At 57.6% G+C, this 18,167-nt stretch overlaps 1 protein-coding gene across 2 annotated transcripts; it reads left to right on the top strand.

The window, feature by feature from the left end:
* Nucleotides 1-1,210: 1,210 nt before the first annotated feature.
* NPTX1 (neuronal pentraxin 1) lies at nucleotides 1,211-7,541 on the top strand. 2 transcript variants are annotated; one of them, XM_075904091.1, is made up of 5 exons: nucleotides 1,211-1,719; nucleotides 2,021-2,228; nucleotides 2,946-3,190; nucleotides 3,645-3,824; nucleotides 4,332-7,541. In XM_075904091.1, exons 1-5 carry the CDS (start codon nucleotides 1,270-1,272, stop codon nucleotides 4,551-4,553), a joined length of 1,305 nt encoding a protein of 434 aa, XP_075760206.1. In that variant the 5' UTR covers nucleotides 1,211-1,269; the 3' UTR covers nucleotides 4,554-7,541. The 2 variants fall into 2 exon arrangements, with proteins under 2 accessions (XP_075760206.1, XP_075760207.1); XM_075904092.1 differs by having other exon boundaries at nucleotides 2,024-2,228.
* The last annotated feature ends 10,626 nt before the right edge of the window (nucleotides 7,542-18,167 follow it).

The following is an 18,167-nucleotide window of genomic DNA, read 5'->3' on the forward strand; positions in this document are numbered from 1 at the left end:
ATACACACCACGGCCCGCGCCGGTGTGTACTTACACACACACACACCACGGCCCGCGCCGGTGTGTGCTTACACACATACACACCACGGCCCACGCCGGTGTGTACTTACACACATACACACCACGGCCCGCGCCGGTGTGTACTTACACACACACACACACCACGGCCCGCGCCGGTGTGTACTTACACACACACACACCACGGCCCGCGCCGGTGTGTGCTTACACACATACACACTACGGCCCACGCCGGTGTGTACTTACACACATACACACCACGGCCCGCGCCGGTGTGTACTTACACACACACACACACCACGGCCCGCGCCGGTGTGTACTTACACACACACACACCACGGCCCGCGCCGGTGTGTACTTACACACATACACACCACGGCCCGCGCCGGTGTGTACTTACACACATACACACCACGGCCCGCGCCGGTGTGTACTTACACACATACACACCACGGCCCGCGCCGGTGTGTGCTTACACACATACACACCACGGCCCGCGCCGGTGTGTGCTTACACACATACACACCACGGCCCGCGCCGGTGTGTACTTACACACACACACACCACGGCCCGCGCCGGTGTGTACTTACACACACACACACCACGGCCCGCGCCGGTGTGTACTTACACACACACACACCACGGCCCGCGCCGGTGTGTACTTACACACACACACACCACGGCCCGCGCCGGTGTGTACTTACACACACACACACCACGGCCCGCGCCGGTGTGTACTTACACACACACACACCACGGCCCGCGCTGGTTCCCCCCGCCCACTGGCTTCACACACTCTTCCTGCATGCGAGCGCGCACACACACACTGTCCCCCCGCGCGCGTTGGTTCCCCCCACTGGCTTCACACACTCCCGCTGCGCGCACACACACACACACACACACACACACACACACACTTTGAGTGTGTACAACCCCTCCCGCCCCTGCGCACCTGGTTGCCCCCCGCGGCTCCGCCTCCCCCTCCCCCGCGCTGTCCCGCGGAGCGCGTGGGCGCGCGTGGGCTTTGCCGCAGAGGGTCCAGCAGGCGGGACCCCCCCCGCGTACCCACCTCCCCAGCGCGCGCCGCCAGCCGGGCAATTAAACCGGGATTCCACCCCGCCGTGACGTCAGCGGCGGCGTGGCCCCGCCCACCACCTATAAAGGGCGCCGCGTACCGCAGTCAGCTCGGCACTTGGCTGGACAGCTCCCGGGTGCTGACTCCCGGGCTCGCGCGCGGCGCCAGGCCCAGCCATGCCTGCAGGGGCGCCGTGCAGCCTCTTCCTCGCCTCGCTCTTCCTGCTGCGGGCCTGGGCCCAGGGCTTCGGCCAGACGCGCTTCATCTGCACCTCCGTGCCGCTGGATATGGACATGTGCACCTCCTCGCTGCAGGGCGGCGGCACCGCCGAGGAGCTCAAGAGCACGGTCCTGCAGCTCCGGGAGACGGTGCTCCAGCAAAAGGAGACCATCATGAACCACAAGGAGACCATCCGGGAGCTGACCACCAAACTGGGCAGGTGTGAGAGCCAGAGCTCGCTGGAGACGGGCCCCAGCGAGCCCAAAACGGGCGGGGGAGCCAGCCGCAAGCAGAACGGCGCGTCCAAAAACACCATGGGGGATCTGTCCCGGGCGCCGGCTGCCGAGACCTTGAGCCAACTTGGGCAAACTTTGCAGTCACTTAAGACAAGGCTAGAAAACCTAGAGGTACCTTTCACTTCTGTTCTTCCGTAGCGCTAGCCCCGGGGACCCGGGCCGGGGTCATTCATGTCTCTACCTCGTCCACATCTTGGCCCCGGGGTAGCCTGTCGCGCTGTCATCTCCGAGGGGCGCAGCAGCACGGCGCGAGGCGCGGCAGCTGTGTTTGCTTTAGTTTAATTAAGCGAGGCCGCTTGTTTGGGAAGAGCTAAATGAGTTTAACTCTCGGCGCGGGAGCCGGGCCCGGGTAAATACCGCAGGGCGGTAATTTGGTCTGTCACAATCCACTTACTCTCTTTGCTCCCCGCAGCAGTTCAGCCGGCTGAATTCCTCCGGCCAGACCGGCAACCTGAAGGACATGCTGCAAACCAAAATAGACGACTTGGAGAAGCAGGTTCTGTCCCGCGTGAACAACCTGGAGGAAGGGAAGTTAAACCCGAAGAACGAGTCGGAGGAAAGAAGCAAGATCGAGAGCACGTTAACGTCCCTGCACCAACGGATCAGCGACCTGGAGAAAGGTAACCGGCTCCGGCCGTGGCTGGCGTGACAGGCCCGGTTCCTAGCGCAGGACAGGAGCGAAGCCTCTCCCGGTTACGCGGCACTTTCACCCCCTCTATAGAGGCGCAGACATGGAGTTCAGCGGCCCGGGGTGAAAGCGGGTCTCTTTCTCCTTACCTTGGCGGGGCAAAGGCTCCTGGTCTCCAGGAATGGGGGGAGCTACGTGCGAAGTGGGAAGCGCCGCCTCGCGTGTCTGAGGCGTTCGGTGCCAGCGCCGCTGCAGGTCCGTGCTCCAGCCCGGGTGAAGGTGTTGGACGCGCTCAGGGCAGCGTCCGGCTCTCAACCAGCGGGGGCCCTGCGGGATCTGGATTGGGGCCGGTCCCTCTGGCTCGGAAAGGGAGCCAAGCTGTAAGGGGGGGGCGGTCCCCAAGCGCGGCTCCTGGGGCCCGGATTAGAGCGCAGAGCGCGCAGGGACCCGGCCAAGGCCAGAGTAAGGCTCGTTATGTAACCTGGGGGCAGGAAGCTGCGGGCGGTGGGGAGGAATGAAGCGCCAAAGCGGAGCCCCTGGTGCTGCTGTCCTTGGTCCTGAGCGAGGGGCCGCCTGGCCCCGCTGTCCCTCCTGGGGCCCCGCTGCGGGGCTCGGTGCCACCCCCTCGTGCTCTGTGCCTGCCACCTCCACCCCTTTCCCCCCGCCCCCGTTGCTCAGCCGCCCCACAGCTTCCCCTCTCCTCGGGCAGGGCAGAAAGACAACCGGCCCACCGACAAGTTCCAGCTGACCTTCCCGCTGCGCACCAACTACATGTACGCCAAGGTGAAGAAGAGCCTGCCCGAGATGTACGCCTTCTCCGTGTGCATGTGGATCAAGTCCAACGCCTCGCCGGGCGTGGGGACCCCTTTCTCCTACGCCGTGCCCGGCCAGGCCAACGAGCTGGTCCTCATCGAGTGGGGCAACAACCCCATGGAGATCCTCATCAACGACAAGGTCGGCCGGCCCCTGGGCGCTCCGCTCCGCGCGCGGGGGGTCCCCTGGGGTGGGTGGCGCGTCTCTTCTCTCCCCCCGGCCCTTGCTCTGCTGAGTGACTGGCGGAGCCCGGCCCCGGAGGCTGCGACCTCCGGGCCAGGACAAACCAACCCACCCCGGCTTTGCCACTAGCCAAAGCCTGGCCCGGCAACCGAGGGCGCGGGAGACCAGCCCGTCCGAGTCGGGGAAAACGGACCCGATCGCGCGCCACTCGACCTGCGTGGCAGCTTCGCCCCGGACTTTCCTGGGAGCAGCGGCAGGGCCCCCGTCTCAGGGCTGTGCGGAGCCCCGCGCTGCAACAGGCTCGGCTCGGCTCTGCTCGGTCCTTGCTCACGCAGAGCTGGGGGGAGGCTCGGGCGGGTCTGGCCCTGCAGCAGGACTCCCCGGGGCTGCCCTGACTCCCTGCCCCCCGCAGGTGGCCAAGCTCCCGTTCGCCATTAACGACGGGAAGTGGCACCACATCTGCATCACCTGGACCACGCGGGACGGCGTGTGGGAGGCCTACCAGGACGGCACGCAGGGAGGCCACGGCGAGAACCTGGCTCCCTATCACCCCATCAAGCCGCAAGGCGTCCTGGTCCTGGGCCAGGAGCAGGTGAGGGACTGCCGGGCCCGGGGGCATTGAAAGCCCGCGCCAGGGCTGCCCTGGGGAGGGGGAGCGGGGGGAGTCACGTTTCTCTCTCTCACTCCAGGGGATAAAATCTGACACACACGGACACTGCTACACAGAGCAGCAAGCGCGTGGAGAGGGCACAGCGCGTCTCTGGCGTGGCCACCCACCCACCCGGACAGGGCCGCACACTCCCTACCTGCCGCACGCCCAGCCCAGCGCGCTGGCTGCGGGCGCCAGGCAGGCTCTGCGGTTGGTGGGGGCGGTCCGGGGGTGGGGGAAGGCGGCTGGTTTCCCCGGGGGGTGGGCGGGCCGGTCCGCCTGACTGGGCGGGGGGCTCCCTTTGCCCAGGCCTGCGGAGAGCCAAGCTGCCCAGGGTCGGTTCCCCGCTGGGGACTGGGGCCAAGAGGCGACTCGGGCCGCGGTTCCAGGCGAGCTGCGCGCCCCGGGGCAGGGATGCAGCCCGTGACCCGCTGTGGGCTCTCTCCCCAGGACACGCTGGGCGGCGGGTTCGACGCCACCCAGGCCTTCGTGGGCGAGCTGGCCCATTTCAACATCTGGGACCGCAAGCTGAGCCCGGGCGAGGTCTACAACCTGGCCACGTGCAGCACCAAAGCCCCCGCCGGCAACGTCATCGCCTGGGCCGAGACCAACATCGACGTGTACGGGGGGGCCACCAAGTGGACATTCGAAGCCTGCCGCCAGCTCAATTAGCGGCCGGCACGCACCCTGGGCCGCCCCCCACCAATTAAGGACTAAAGTCCCCTCCCCCATCTCTCCGTGCAAAGCGAACCCAGCCCGGCGGCCGGCACTGGGGCGAGGGGCCTGCGTGGAGGACGCGGGGGGAGAGCTCGGCTCGGTCTTTTGCTCGCAACCGGGTGAGGCTTTTCCGCTGTCCCAGCCCCGCGCCCGACTCCTCTCTCTCTTGCCTACGTCCTGCCAAGCCTGCGTGCCTTGGCCGGGCAGCGCCTTCCCGCCCCGTCTCCGTTTGCGCCCCTGTCGCCATTTGCACCCTGGGGCCGGGGCGCTCGCCCACCGCCCTCTCTGGGGCGCCGGGAGCAGCTGCTCTTGCCGCGGGGTTAAAGAACCCGGTCGCTCGCCAAGGGCAGGGAAGCGGAGCTCTTGGCTCCCTTGTTCCCCCCCTGCCAGCCTGACTTGGTGTAAGGGGCGTAGGGCAGGCCGAGGCATTTTATCCGGCGAGGCGCCTTTCCCCTTTCAGGGCCAGGGTGTGATTTACTTGAACTGTCTCTGTGGGAGGACGCGGAGGGAGACTCGTGCCCCACCCCCTCCTTGTCCCGCCCTCGTCCCTTATGGGGCAAGGAAGCGGAAGAGCAAACTCGGGCGGCGTACTGACCCCTATGCTGCTGGGGCAGGGCTTCCGGCTTCCTTTCCCACCCCCTCCTGCTCCACCCCGGACCTCCTCCTCTCCCCGCACGGGCGCTTGCTCCCTTGCGGCTGAAGACCTGCAGAGGTTGGAGATTAGCGGTCGAGGGCCAAGAGGGCCCCTGGAAGCCAGGGCGCTCCTGCGCCGGCTGAAGCCAGCACATCCTGGGGGCCTTTCTGGGTTGCTGGCCTGCGGGGTGGGGGCAAAGCAGGAAATTGGAATCCCCACAGCATGTGCCCGATGGCAGCGGGTCTTGATCAGGGATTGGGAGGGGTTTCCTTGTTAGGGGAAGGGGGTAGGGTCTCGCGGGGAAACGGAGGGGGCACCTCGCACCGGGCCCGGCTTCCCTGCGGGCTACGTGGTCTCCGCTGGGCATCTGCTCTCCCAAGAATTAGGCTTTTCTTCCAAGACACCGGGGGAAGGAGATCCCAGGAGCCTCCGGCCGGGCCACGCTTCTTTCGCCTGAGGCTGAGCCCCGTGGCTCTGGTCCCACGTATACGAATTATAGAGGAGGGTCAGTTTATGGGACTTTCTACGGGGCTGTCGTAATCTCTCGGTTTGCTGCACCCCTGGGTCCCCGGAGAAGGCCGGGGGGAGAGGAAGAGCCGGCACTGGCATTTCAGTGGTTGCTTCGTCTCGGTTACCTTGCCTAGCGCGCCTGCTTGTGCATGGGCTGGGGGAGGGTCGCCCGATCGATATTCATGCTGCCCAATAGGCGGGGGCACATTCCCAGCCTCCCTCCCGGCTAAAATGCGCCACGCTTTAGACTTAAAACACGTTCAATTCCCGCTGGCCTGCGAACCTGCAATGTCTAGGAGCTGTCCCTTCAGCACCAGGGCCGCCCCTCGGGCCCGCTGGGCGCTGTCCCTTCAGCACCAGGGCCGCCCCTCGGGCCCGCTGGGCGCTGTCCCTTCAGCACCAGGGCCGCCCCTCGGGCCCGCTGGGCGCTGTCCCTTCAGCACCAGGGCCGCCCCTCGGGCCCGCTGGGCGCTGTCCCTTCAGCACCACCCCGCCCCCGGGTTCGCTGGGAGCTGTTCTTTTAGCACCAGTTGAGCTCGGGGACTGGAATCACCGACAGTTTTCCCTTCTTGGGCTCCCTTCAGTCCAACATTTTTAAAGAAGGGAGAGAGGACGAAGATCCGAGTCCATGCCTCCATGCCCCTGCTGTTCCCTCTTGCACTGACTGAACCATGCCTCTCAGGTAACGTCCTTTTATAAAACACACAGCACTGCAGAGGCAGTGTCTGTTTTGCCTAGCTCCTGTTTGACAGTTCCCACAGGCCCCCTAAGGGCGATAGCTGTCAAATAGCCTTTCCCGTCCCTTCAGAGTTTAGCTCCCATTTCAATCTTCAGCCTTTCTGCTTTTGATAACACAGTATCTTATTTATCTTACTATAAAAAGGAAGTTTATTACCAATACAAAGGTATTTTTATGAAGGAGAAAAATAAAATATAAAATTAACTGATCGTCCCTGAAAAAATACTTTAAGACTGTATGGGGCAGGGAATGATAAAGAGAAGATTATTTTGAAATAGGTACATTTTATATGGTTTCCTTTTAAAACTCCTTGGCTGCAGGAGATCACCCCATACCCACTTCTGACCCCCCCCCCCTTCAGTGGTGGGTCTGGGGTGGGGTAGAAAGAATTCACATGAGGCTGAAACAGCCCTTATGACCAACTCCAAAGATGTGGCAAATAAATATGCAACATGGGCAGATATGGACTAAGCAGCAGAGCTGATCCTAGTCAAGCCATGACAACCCTGGTCATTTAATTGCCAGTTTTAAATCACAGCATTGAGACTCGGAGAAAAATCACCACCCACAAAACAAATCAAGTTACCTTGATATCAAAAGGTGGCTCAGGGCAGCGTATTTCAGCTGTGTTCTTTTTAAACACATAAGTTCAGTTTGTTGCGCTATTTATTGGAAACTGTTGGCTTTAGCTAACAGCAGCTTAAGCACAATTTGCTGAGGGGAAAAAATAAACTGGAAAAAAATAAATCCATAGTCCCAACTGCATCTGATTTGCCAAAAGGGTGATATTAATTAATGTATATATTGTACAGAAAGGTAGAAAATCGATCTCTTAATTGTCATTATTTTGCTAACCAAAGCTGTAAATTTTTCCTATGACTTGCTATCAGTCCTTTTTGGGTTTTGAATGGGTTATTAATATATCACACAGCCACAGTCCACAACAGCAGTTCTGGAAATGCACTGTTTCTACTGGTATTCATGCTTTTTTTTCATTTTATTGCTGAAATTACATGAATTGTTGAGTTTATTTTTACACAATAAAGAGTGAAGAAAGACATTGGGCTCTCTCAAATGTTTTGGGAAGTTTCTTGATTAGCCCCTGGCCAGGCTTCTTGCCAGGGAGATGGGCAGGGCTGCCTAGACCTTGCTTGTTATCGAAGAGGAATTTGAAACCTAATCTAACCCACGATTTAGACTCCTTCCATGCTGTCAGGCCTGTCCACTGAGATCACATCTGACCTTTCCTTGGACCTTAGCTGTCGAAAGGGTTTCAGCATTGCATTGCAGCGCAGCAATGAACCCATACATAAGTTACCTGAGTGTTGGTAAAGGGACTGGAGAGCAGAGGGAGGTGGTAGAATTGCTTCTGAAGAAGCTCAGTCAGTCTCTCTCACAAAGAGACCCCCTCCTGTAAGATACAGAGCATTCACAGTAAAAGTCTATTTGCACTGAAACCAATAGTTCATTTTGCTACACATACAATTTGTACAGCAACATGTATAAATGATATATTCCTATTTATATATACCAGTAACAGTGGGCTTGTGTATTAACAGTCATGCTCAGGGTGTCACAAGGTCTGTCATGTGACAGAGGCAGATATTGGTAATGTATTGCTCAGGTTTTAAAAAAGGCTCCACAGGCAATCCTCACCATGACCAGTAAACCTAACTTTACTTTCAGCTAGTTTGGCTGGTATTATAGTAGAGAACAGTATTGTCAGACAGAGGAACATGATGCCTTGGGAAAAGTTTAACACAGATGTTATGAAGAGGGGGAGGGGAAATCACACCTCACAACTGAGAATTATTTGAGGGGGTCAACAAGCATGTGGACAAGAGTGAGCCAGTTGTTGCAATGCACTTGGTGTTTCTGAAGCTTTTGACACCAATGCTTTTTAAGCAGACTAATCAGTCATGGGATCAGAGGGAAGGTTTCTCATGGATCAGTAACAAGGGGGGGGGGGGGAAGGTTAGGAATACACTGTCATTGTTCAGAATGGAGAGAGATCAATAACAGGGACTACCAAAGATCTGTACTGGGATCTCTGCTCATTCATAAATTATCATTAAGAGGAGGTAAGCAGTGAGGTAGCAAAGTTTGCTGAGTACAAGATTACTCAGCATAGTTATGTCCAAAGCTGACTTCACAGAGTGACAAAGGGGTCTCACTAAACTGGGCAACTGGGTAACAAAGGCAGATGAACTAAAGTGTTGACAAGTGCAAAGTAATTCACATGGGAAAACACCTCATTCCCAGCTATGCAAATTATGGGGATCTGAATTATTAGTGCAGAGGGAGGGGAAAAAAGATTTGAGTCCTCCGGGCTGGTCCATAGAAAATACCTACTCACTACCCAGCAGTAGTAAAAAAAAAATCCAAAAGATTGTTGTAGGAAAGAGATAGCTGATAAGACAGAAAATACCATTACATCAATCTGTGGCATGTCCACATCTTAAATACTGCACTCAGTTCCAGTAGCCCAATCTCAAAAATATTCATACTGGAACTAGAGAAGACTCAGATGGGAAACTAACTGGATTTGAGTTATGGAACAGCTCCCCTATGAGAGGAGATTAACAAACCTAGGTCTGCTCAGCCTAGAAGAGAGACTAAGGGGCATATGGCAGAGGCATAAAATTATTCGTATGGAGGAAAAAAAAAGTTATTCACCCCCTTCTTGTAATGCAAGACCTGGAGTCATCCAATGAAATGACTAGGCAGCAGGTTTAAGATAAACAGGAAGTACTTTGTCACCTCACACAGTTAACCTGTGGAACTCATTGCCATGGGATGTGTGCAGCCAAAAGTATAACAGCATTCAAAAAAAGAATTCAATACATTTCTGGAATGTGGTGGAGCTCCAGTTGTACCCCCTGGGCCTCAAGCTTTCTGGGGGGATTTTTAGTATGCCTCCAAGGCTCACAGTGACCCTCCTAGAGGTGGGGGGTCCCCACTTAATGAGCCATTCTCATCACAAGCAAGTCACTGGCTGGGGAGGGGGGGAACTTTCATGGTCAGTCTCCCCTTCCCCCCCCCCCCCAGCAGTGACCTACCAGGCATGGGGAGAGTTGGGGGAACCAGTCACACCCACTTACTCTGGGTTCTGGCCCAAGGCCCTAGGCAGCAGCTGCTGGTGGGGCTCTTGCTCTTATCCCCACAGATCAGTAGTCTCTCCCTAGGCCACTACTCCCACAGTACCTTCTCCTGGCACCTTGGTGTAACCGCTTTCCCCCTTGAAACCTTCCATTCCCCCCTCCACTCTGCACTTCCTCCTTTCTGGTCCAGCCCTCTTCTCCTTCCCCTGCCTTACGTGAGGGGAAGCCTTTAATAGTGGCCCAGCCACCCTTAACTAGCTGCAGGTGTCCAATTAGCCTCCTGCTACTGCAGGCTGGCTCTTAATGAGTCCCAGGTGCCTGCCTGTCTCAGCTGCTGAGCAGCCATCTCCGGCAGCCTGTGCAAGGAGCAAGAACCCACTCACCCAACTCTGGGGCTATGTCTACACTGGCGGGTTGTTGCACCAGAAGTATGCAAATGAGGCTAAGCGTGGAATATCACCATGCCTCATTTGCATAGCTAATGAGCCGCCATTTTTACGGAAGAGGCTCTTGCGCCAGAAGGAGCATCTACACGGCCCCTTCTTGTGCAAGAAAAACCCCTCTTGTGCAACGCCGCTACGCTGATTATTTTCAGGAATAGCGGCGTTGCGCAAGAGGGTTTTTCTTGCACAAGAAGGGGCAGTGTAGACGCTCCTTCTGGCTCAAGAGCCTCTTCTGCAAAAATGACGGCTCATTAGATATGCAAATGAGGCTCAGCGATATTCCACGCTTAGCCTCATTTGTATTCGTCTGGTGCAAGATTGCACCAGTGTAGACATAGCCCCAGTGTGCCTGCCCTCTGCCCGCTGCCCTCGTTCTGCCACAGGAAGAATGGTCCTTCAATGGCTATTAGCCAAGATGGTCAGGGGTGCAACCCCACATTCGGGGTGACCCTAAACCTCTGACTGCCAGAAGCTGGGACCGGACAATGGGGGGTCATCGCTGTGACGGTGCTTTGGGGAGCCCCCAACCCTGCACCCTCATCCGCCAGCCAGTAGAACAGAAGGTTTATTGCTTCTCAGAGATACAGCAGAGCATAGGCTTGATGTTGACATAGGAGCCAGGGCAGAGCCTTAGTCCTCTGGGGGGAAGGGGCTTCACCCCCTTCCTTGGTCTAAAAACATCCCCCTTCCCCTAGCCCAGCCGAGACTAACTCAACTCCCCGCCCCTACTCCCCCCCCCCCCCAGTCTGGGGACAGTCCCTGCCTCTCTTCTTTTGTCTCTGCCTCTGGGAACAGGGTTGTTATCTGCTTAGCCTGGGACTTGGGTGTCTGGGCCAATACACATGTGGAGTGAGTCACTGGGAATCACACATCACAACCCAGCCAGGTGGGGACACCGGGTTATAAAGCAGACAGCCCCCCCACTACGTCACATCACCCAGGTTACAAAGCAGACAGCCCCCCCCCCCACTATGTCACATCACCCGGGTTACAAAGCAGACAGCCCCCCCCACTATGTCACATCACCCGGGTTATAAAGCAGACAGCCCCCCCACTACGTCACATCACCCAGGTTACAAAGCAGACAGCCCCCCCCCCACTATGTCACATCACCCGGGTTACAAAGCAGATAGCCCCCCCCACTATGTCACATCACCCGGGTTACAAAGCAGATAGCCCCCCCCCCCCACTATGTCACATCACCCGGGTTACAAAGCAGACAGCCCCCCCCACTACATCACATCACCCGGGTTACAAAGCAGACAGCCCCCCCCCCACTATGTCACATCACCCGGGTTACAAAGCAGACAGCCCCCCCACTACGTCACAACCTCTGAAGCGTCTGCCACTGGACATTGTTGGTAGACAGGACACTGAGTTAAACTGGTCATTCATCTGACTCGGAATAGCCATGCGTATTGTCTGTGTTGGCTAATGTAGAAGGCCTGGTGGACTCGGCTGGTGTAGCTGGGATGTTAGACTCCGTTTCTGTCAGGAATGGGATTTTACCCAAAGCAAGTGGGTTATCCCGACACTCTCCAGAAGGCCCTGGGAACTCTAACACCCTTTCAGGCAACTGTGTCCGGTGCAGAGCCACAGGCTGGTTTTCTCTGCATTTTTCTCTCCAAAAGTAAGATTTATGCTCAAGCGGATCCTCCGCCATTCTCCTGGGCCTGACCTATTTGTGATTGGGAACACGGTGTCAGACATGTTGTCATGTCTGCTGGCTGCTAGCTTCCCCCAGGGCCATCCCTGTTTCTTAGAACTCACCTGGGCCCCTGTCTCCATAGGATCCGACTGTCTCCTGAAAGTAAAATACTGAAATATCTTCCTTCCTCCTCCGCTGGCAAGAGCCAGGCTTGGTGCGTATTTGTTTGCTAATTAAAGATGGGTTATGAATGTGAGAATGACAGTACATCCCCATTAAGGGAACTCTCGAGCCAAGAGGTGGCTTTTGTATTTGGCTCCCAGGGCAGAGGAGTTAGTGACCATTCTCATTTCCTCTGTCAACGAACGCTGGCAGCAGTGTTCTGCGGAGAGCATGCAAAGTCACTTCCCGACGTAGTGTTGCCCATCACAAGGCAGGTTACTTTTTTGGTAGCTAATTACTGGAAACACCCACCTCAGCAGGGACTCTCCAGAGAAATTGCTTTTAACATGTGGATTCTTAAAACCAGGAACTGTTTCCTGACTACAGCAGTGCTGGAGAAGCAGCTGTGGTTCCCAGCCCTTTCCTCTCCAGATGCAAAGGAAAACCTGGGACATGTATTTCCTGAATGCCCGTACTAGCCGGTGCACTGCAGCACCCTGGGAGAGACAGAGCCTCACTTCCCCGTCAGCCAGGCGCTGTGCATGCGAGAGGCTCCACAGCCACAGTTCCTGCAGGAAGCCTGCCATGTCTCCTGAACCGGAAACTCTCCGGCTGAGTGAGGAGTGGCAGCGCCTTTTGCTAAGGAGGCCCAGCCAGACTTCTGCGTGAAAGGGCCAAAGAGGACATGCCAAATCTGCCATCTCCACCCTAGGGACAAAGGGGGGGGGCAGGAGTGAGGGAAAGGCAGGTCAGGTAGCAGGTTTGGGGCTCTCCGGCTTGGTAGCAAGGTCCTAGTCCCACGTTTCTCTGGGGTTGCCACGTTCCTGCAGCCTGCTCTGGGCCTAACCCATCCCAGGTGGCACGGCTCTGGAGCTGCTGCCGATCCATCCGCTTTCCAGTCTCTGCTAATGACATCCCTAAACATTTGGCTTCCATCTCCCTCATGTCCTTCTGCCTGCTGGTTGTCAGGGAAACGGCTTCCTTTGGAACTGGCTCGCAGCCATCCAGAGCATGTGAACCTGCCATAAAAGCCTTTTTTTCCCAGGAGAGTTTGATACCTTGCTCTGCCCTGCTCCCTCTAGGGTTGTTTCAAGTAAAAAACAAAAATCCTTGGGCGGGGAGGGTGCCTCCTATCGAGCTGCTGGCTTGATTTTGTTTGGGTCGAACTAGAGACTATTTCTAGCCTGAGGATGGTTCTGCAATAAAGGCCTGGAGCATGTGCCGCCAGCCACACGGGGAATCGATGCAGACATGGGCAGGTGGTACCCTTGGCAGGGAATGGGCAACCTTAAGCATCCCCCAGTGGCAAAGGTAAAGTGGTACATCCAACCTGTTCCAGGGTAATTCGCTCCGCCCCCTGGGAAGAGGCCGGGAGTGGAACACGTCATCCACTAGTGACTTTTCCGGTGCCGATGAGTTGCCAGCAAAGTCCCATCTGAGCCTCTTCGATTAGGCAGCTGACTAATGTGGGGGCAGGAGTAACAGCAGGGAAACGACAGGGATCCAGGAAGGAAGCAGAGGAGAATAAACGCAGCCTGGGGCATGTGGAGTCCCAGTTCCCCTCTTTGCTAGTGCCCCCTTATTCTGGGCCCGTCCCCAGTTCTTCAGCGTCTCCCTCGCTTTGGGGAGAATGTGCACAAGCATCCCCAAAGCCGAGGGAAAGGGCTGGGCATTGCCCGGGGACCATGGTCGTGTCAGGGCATCTGAGCTATAGGCACACTCCCCCTTCTGATGCATGTGGGGGCTGGTCTGCGCTTGAGGGCCGGGGCTGCTGGAACCTCGGATAAACCAGCCGGGGGCTGCACAAAAGTGAGAAGCAAAAACAACAACAAAAAGAGTCACTGGCGTGGCCCCCGACTGAGAAGCAGAAAAACCCTCCCACCCCAGAGCCTCAGGGGGGCTGGGCTGGTAGATTTTATGGCTTCCCTAGGCTCTGGGATGGGGTCAAAATGAGGGGGTCAGTGTGGGGGAGGAGGCTTGGGGCGTGGAGTGTGGGCCAAAGGGAGAGTGCAGGGACCGCGGGGGCTGGATCCAGACCATATATTCTCCACCCAGGTGTGTAGAAAAAACGTACCCGGGAATGAAGGGCCATCAGAAAACCCAGACCTGCCACTTCCAGGCTTACTGCTCTGTCCTTGCTTCCTCTACATACATATTTAACCCTCTTCCCCACCAAAACAAGACAATCCACTGCACGTGGAGAGAAGGGGGAGTGAACTAACACCAGGGGAGAGAGGGTGAGTCACGTTGCTCGTGCACTAGCTGGTCTTCAGATGCTACAGAGCTGAGTGTGGCCTAAGAACATATAGAGATGAGTATCCCCCGATACAAACCTCCCCCCACCAATGTCACGTGCCCCACAATTCAATAATACTCGCTTGTGTCCTTTTCCTTTTTTATACAAAAACCTCAGCTCCCAGGACAGGCGGCTCAAGCCCACGATTCGTAGAAGCTGTTGACAGCCTGGCATTGGAAGTGCTGGTCTGATTTAGCAGCATCCAGGGCTGACACTGTGCTGTGATCAGAGTCGCTCTCTCCTCTCCCCGAGGCAAACCCGTCCTGGCAGCACGCGCACGTGTCCGTTGCTGGAGTGTAAGCCCTGCGGTGGCCACCCTCCTCTCCTGGAAAGGGAAACGATGCTGGCAGCTGCATGTTTACAAGGCACTAAGGAGTAGGAAATTAAAAGCCCCCTTTAGCAGCAGCGGGGAAACGCTGTTCTGATTAAAATGACTGTATCCTCCCACAGTTGGGACAGCCGGCCCTGCTGTGGGCCAGGCTAAAGGCAGGATGTGGACCTGGGTGGAGGCCTGCAGGTCAGGTCAAGGTCAAAGTGAATTGATACAGCTGGAGGTAGCATCACAGACTCACAGCACATTGGCACTGGAAGGACCCTGAGAGGGTCTCAAGTCCAGGACCCTGCCCTCACGGCAGGACCAAGCACCATCTAGCCCATCCCTGACAGTGTCTGTCCAACCTGCTCCGAAATATCCCCAGGGATGAAGATTCCACAACCTCCCTGGGCAATTGATTCCAGTGTTTCACCACCCTGACAGTTAGGAACTTTTTCCTAATGTCCAACCTAACCCTCCCATGCTGCAGTTTAAGCCCATTGCTTCTTGTCCCATCGTCAGAGGCGAAGAAGAACCATTTTTCTCCTTGTAACACCCTGTTGGGTTCTTGAAAGCCGCTGTCCTGTCCCCTCTAGAAGAGAGGAACTAGAGCACCAGGGTGAGGCGGGGCAGGGCGAGTGTTATGGACGCAATGCCTGGCTCTCTAGCCCACACGATCACCTCGTTTTAACACCAATGAAAACTCACCTCGCACAGGAGATCCCTGACGGTGGTGGAGGCTATTGGGCCCGACCACAGCAGAGATATTAAATAATAATGAGCCTGAAATCAAGGGGGGGTGTCCTTGCAGGTGGGAGGGCCCTCGGATAGCATCACTTCTGGGTGATTTTGCCTCTGGGGTCTTTTGCTCTCCCTGTGCTGCTCGGCCCTGGTGTTTAGAAGAGTTTCTGACTCGCTCCATAGAAAGCACAACTGCAGAGCATGCTTTGTGCCAGGAGTGAGGAGCCTGTTTTGGGTCGGGGGCCGCTGACCTACAGAAAAATCAGTCGGGGGCTGCACACAAGTGAGAAGCAGAAAGCCGCTCCCCACACTCCCCTCGCACACCAGAGCCTGGGGGGCCCAGCTTAGTAGATGTTGTGTGCTCCAGCCCTAGGAAGGGTAGGGCGGTGCTGGAGCACTCCAAAGCTGAAGAAGGCCCTGTTTTGGGGCCTGGATCCAGGCAAGACAGGGGCCGCATCCAACCCCTGAGTTTCTCCACCCCAGCTTTATGCAAATCAGCATGCAAATTAGCCTGGAAAAGCTTCAGCCGGACCACAGCTGCTCTGCCAGTGTGGAGGAAGAGCTCAAGAGAAACCGTTTAATGGAGGCTTTTGCCCACCACACAAAGATCTGCCGGCAGATATGGGCTATTTCCAGCACCCGGCTGCCGGAGGCCGCAGAGACCTGAGTAGGAGCCCAGCTCCTGTGCAAAGTGTTGTGTGCATGGGAGCAACAACTACACTGCTTTGCACAGCTGACTGCATGTGGGGGGTGGAGTCAGGCCAGTCTCCTTCTAGCCCCATCTGGTTGCATTAGGGCTGCCTATGGTAACGCAGAACTGGGCACAAGCTGAGTGGCCTGCAAGGAGCGGGCGATGATTTACGCCCCAGCTCCTCTCTAGTCCTCTTGCATGCTTCTGCCCACCCGCCCAGGCCCTCGGGACCCTGCTGGGCCAGAGGGGCTGACCATGGACAAACAGCTGCTGTTCTGCCCCTAGACACAGTGGAAGAGAACGAACTCTCCCCTGCCCCTCCCCCTCAGCTCCCTGGTTACCCCGCAGTGGCGGCGGCGCATCCTCTCCGTTGACAGATGCTCCTGCAGCTGCTTGTCTCCCGGCTTTCTCAAGCTGGTGTCTGAGTCCAGAGAAAGGTGCCCCGCCCCGCAGACACGGGAGCCCTTGTGCCCTCCACAAGCAGGTTCCCTGGCACTGAGGAGCTCTCTGCTCCCTCATGTGCAGGGCCATCCTCGCCCGTACCCAGAATGCACAGCTGCATGGGGCACCTGAAAACGTGGGGCACCGCTGGGTCTTAATGTCCCCCCACCCGCCTCTCCCTGGCCCTGGCCTTGGCCTGTGGCTCTGCTTCCTCCGGGGAGGGGCTGGTTCGCTGAGAAGTGACACACCCTGGGAAAGAGCCGTTGACGTGGTCAGGAAGCCTTTTCACCCCACGTCTGTAGGGCCAGTTTCTGAATGTGTTGTGAGTCGGCAGGACCGTCGCTTAAAATTCGCGTTGACCGTATTTCGTTGGTGTGCTGCTGGGGATTAGCACGTCACCGCCAACCTCCCAGCCGAGTGCCGGGGTCAGCGGGGAAGTCGAGGCAGGCGGGACTGATCCTGAGCCCAAAGGACGAGGGAGAAGGGTCCGCAGGGGGCGAGGGACCCCAGGCTCCACAGTTCCGCTAGCCGCCTGGTGCTCAGCCCGGCCATGGGATCTGAGCCCCATCTTTGCTGGGCAGTTGTGCCGCTTTACCAGGGTGCATCGGTCAGTGCCCTTCACCTGCCGCCCTGCAACGCCATGCGCACCCGGGGCAGCCCCAGTCGCCAGTCCCGAGAGCTGGGGATGGCGTAGCCCCAGCATGTGGCCCTAGAGAGAAGCCCCTGGCAGGGGAGGTGGATGCCAGAGGTGCGTCGGCAGGGAAGGGGACATCGGTGCTGACTGCTGGCCGATTGGTCGGTAGGCCCTGCAGGAGGCTGCAGGATTGCTCTTGGCTGCAGGAGCCGCTCCTGCCTAAGTGGTGCTGGGCGCCGGCCAGGGCAAATAGCCGTTCCAGGGGGAAACAAGCAAGGGAGGCTGGTACCGTTGCCAAATGCATTAACGCCGGGAGCCTTTGCGAGCCAGGGAGCAGATGGAGTGCTCAGGCTGAGTGAGGACAGGACCTGCGCCCTCAGGAGTGCTCTTGAGGATAGGGTCTGACTCGGATTTACAGCTCTGAGCTGCTGCCTTCTTGGAAATAAAAAACCCACCACACGCACATCCTGCCCGCTAAGGTTGGCTCTGCTCTTAAAGGAGCAGTCGCCCTCCCACCTGGCTCTGTTGTTCCAGGGAAAGACTAGGAGCTGTGTTCATTAGCCACATGTATGGCACGTTCCCCTAAAATCTCATAAACCAAGACATGGATCCTGGATCCAGCATCCAGGCTGCCATGCAAGGCAGGAAACAAAAGACCCAGGCTCCCATCTACCCCCCCGGGTAGGAGCATATGTGTGTTGGACATCAAGTTCCTCGCGTTGCTGGAGTGCAGGTGTCTGAAAGGCCCCGCAGCGCTAGTTACGGTGTGACTGCGCCCACGCAAGGCTCCGGTGACAAGAGACGAGGCAGGGGACCCTGCGTATTTTAGGGAGACCCCCCCCTTCCAGCAGCAGAAGGGACAAAACTTCCTTGCCGGCGTCGCAGTGTTGGTATTTATCCAGCCCCAGAGGCAGGCGAGACGCTGCCGCATGTAGTTAGGTTAATTCTCCGACGTGCGCCCTCCGCAGTACAGCAGGGTGCCCCGAGCCCATGGCGTGATGAGATCTGCACGTGCACCCTCCGCGGTACAGCAGGGTGCCCCGAGCCCATGGCGTGATGAGATGAGATCTGCATGGAATAGATGTGCAGCCCACGGCAGGGGCCTGGATCTGGCGGAGGACAGTTCCCCATGGACGGGAGGGGGGTGAATAGGTTCTTGCTTCGCGTGGGGCAGGGAGCGGGGTGGCTGCCGAGAAGAGCAGGAGGGGTTTACTGC

This window comes from Pelodiscus sinensis, chromosome 20 (genome assembly GCF_049634645.1).
Source record: "Pelodiscus sinensis isolate JC-2024 chromosome 20, ASM4963464v1, whole genome shotgun sequence".
Taxonomy (NCBI): Eukaryota; Metazoa; Chordata; order Testudines; family Trionychidae; genus Pelodiscus; species Pelodiscus sinensis.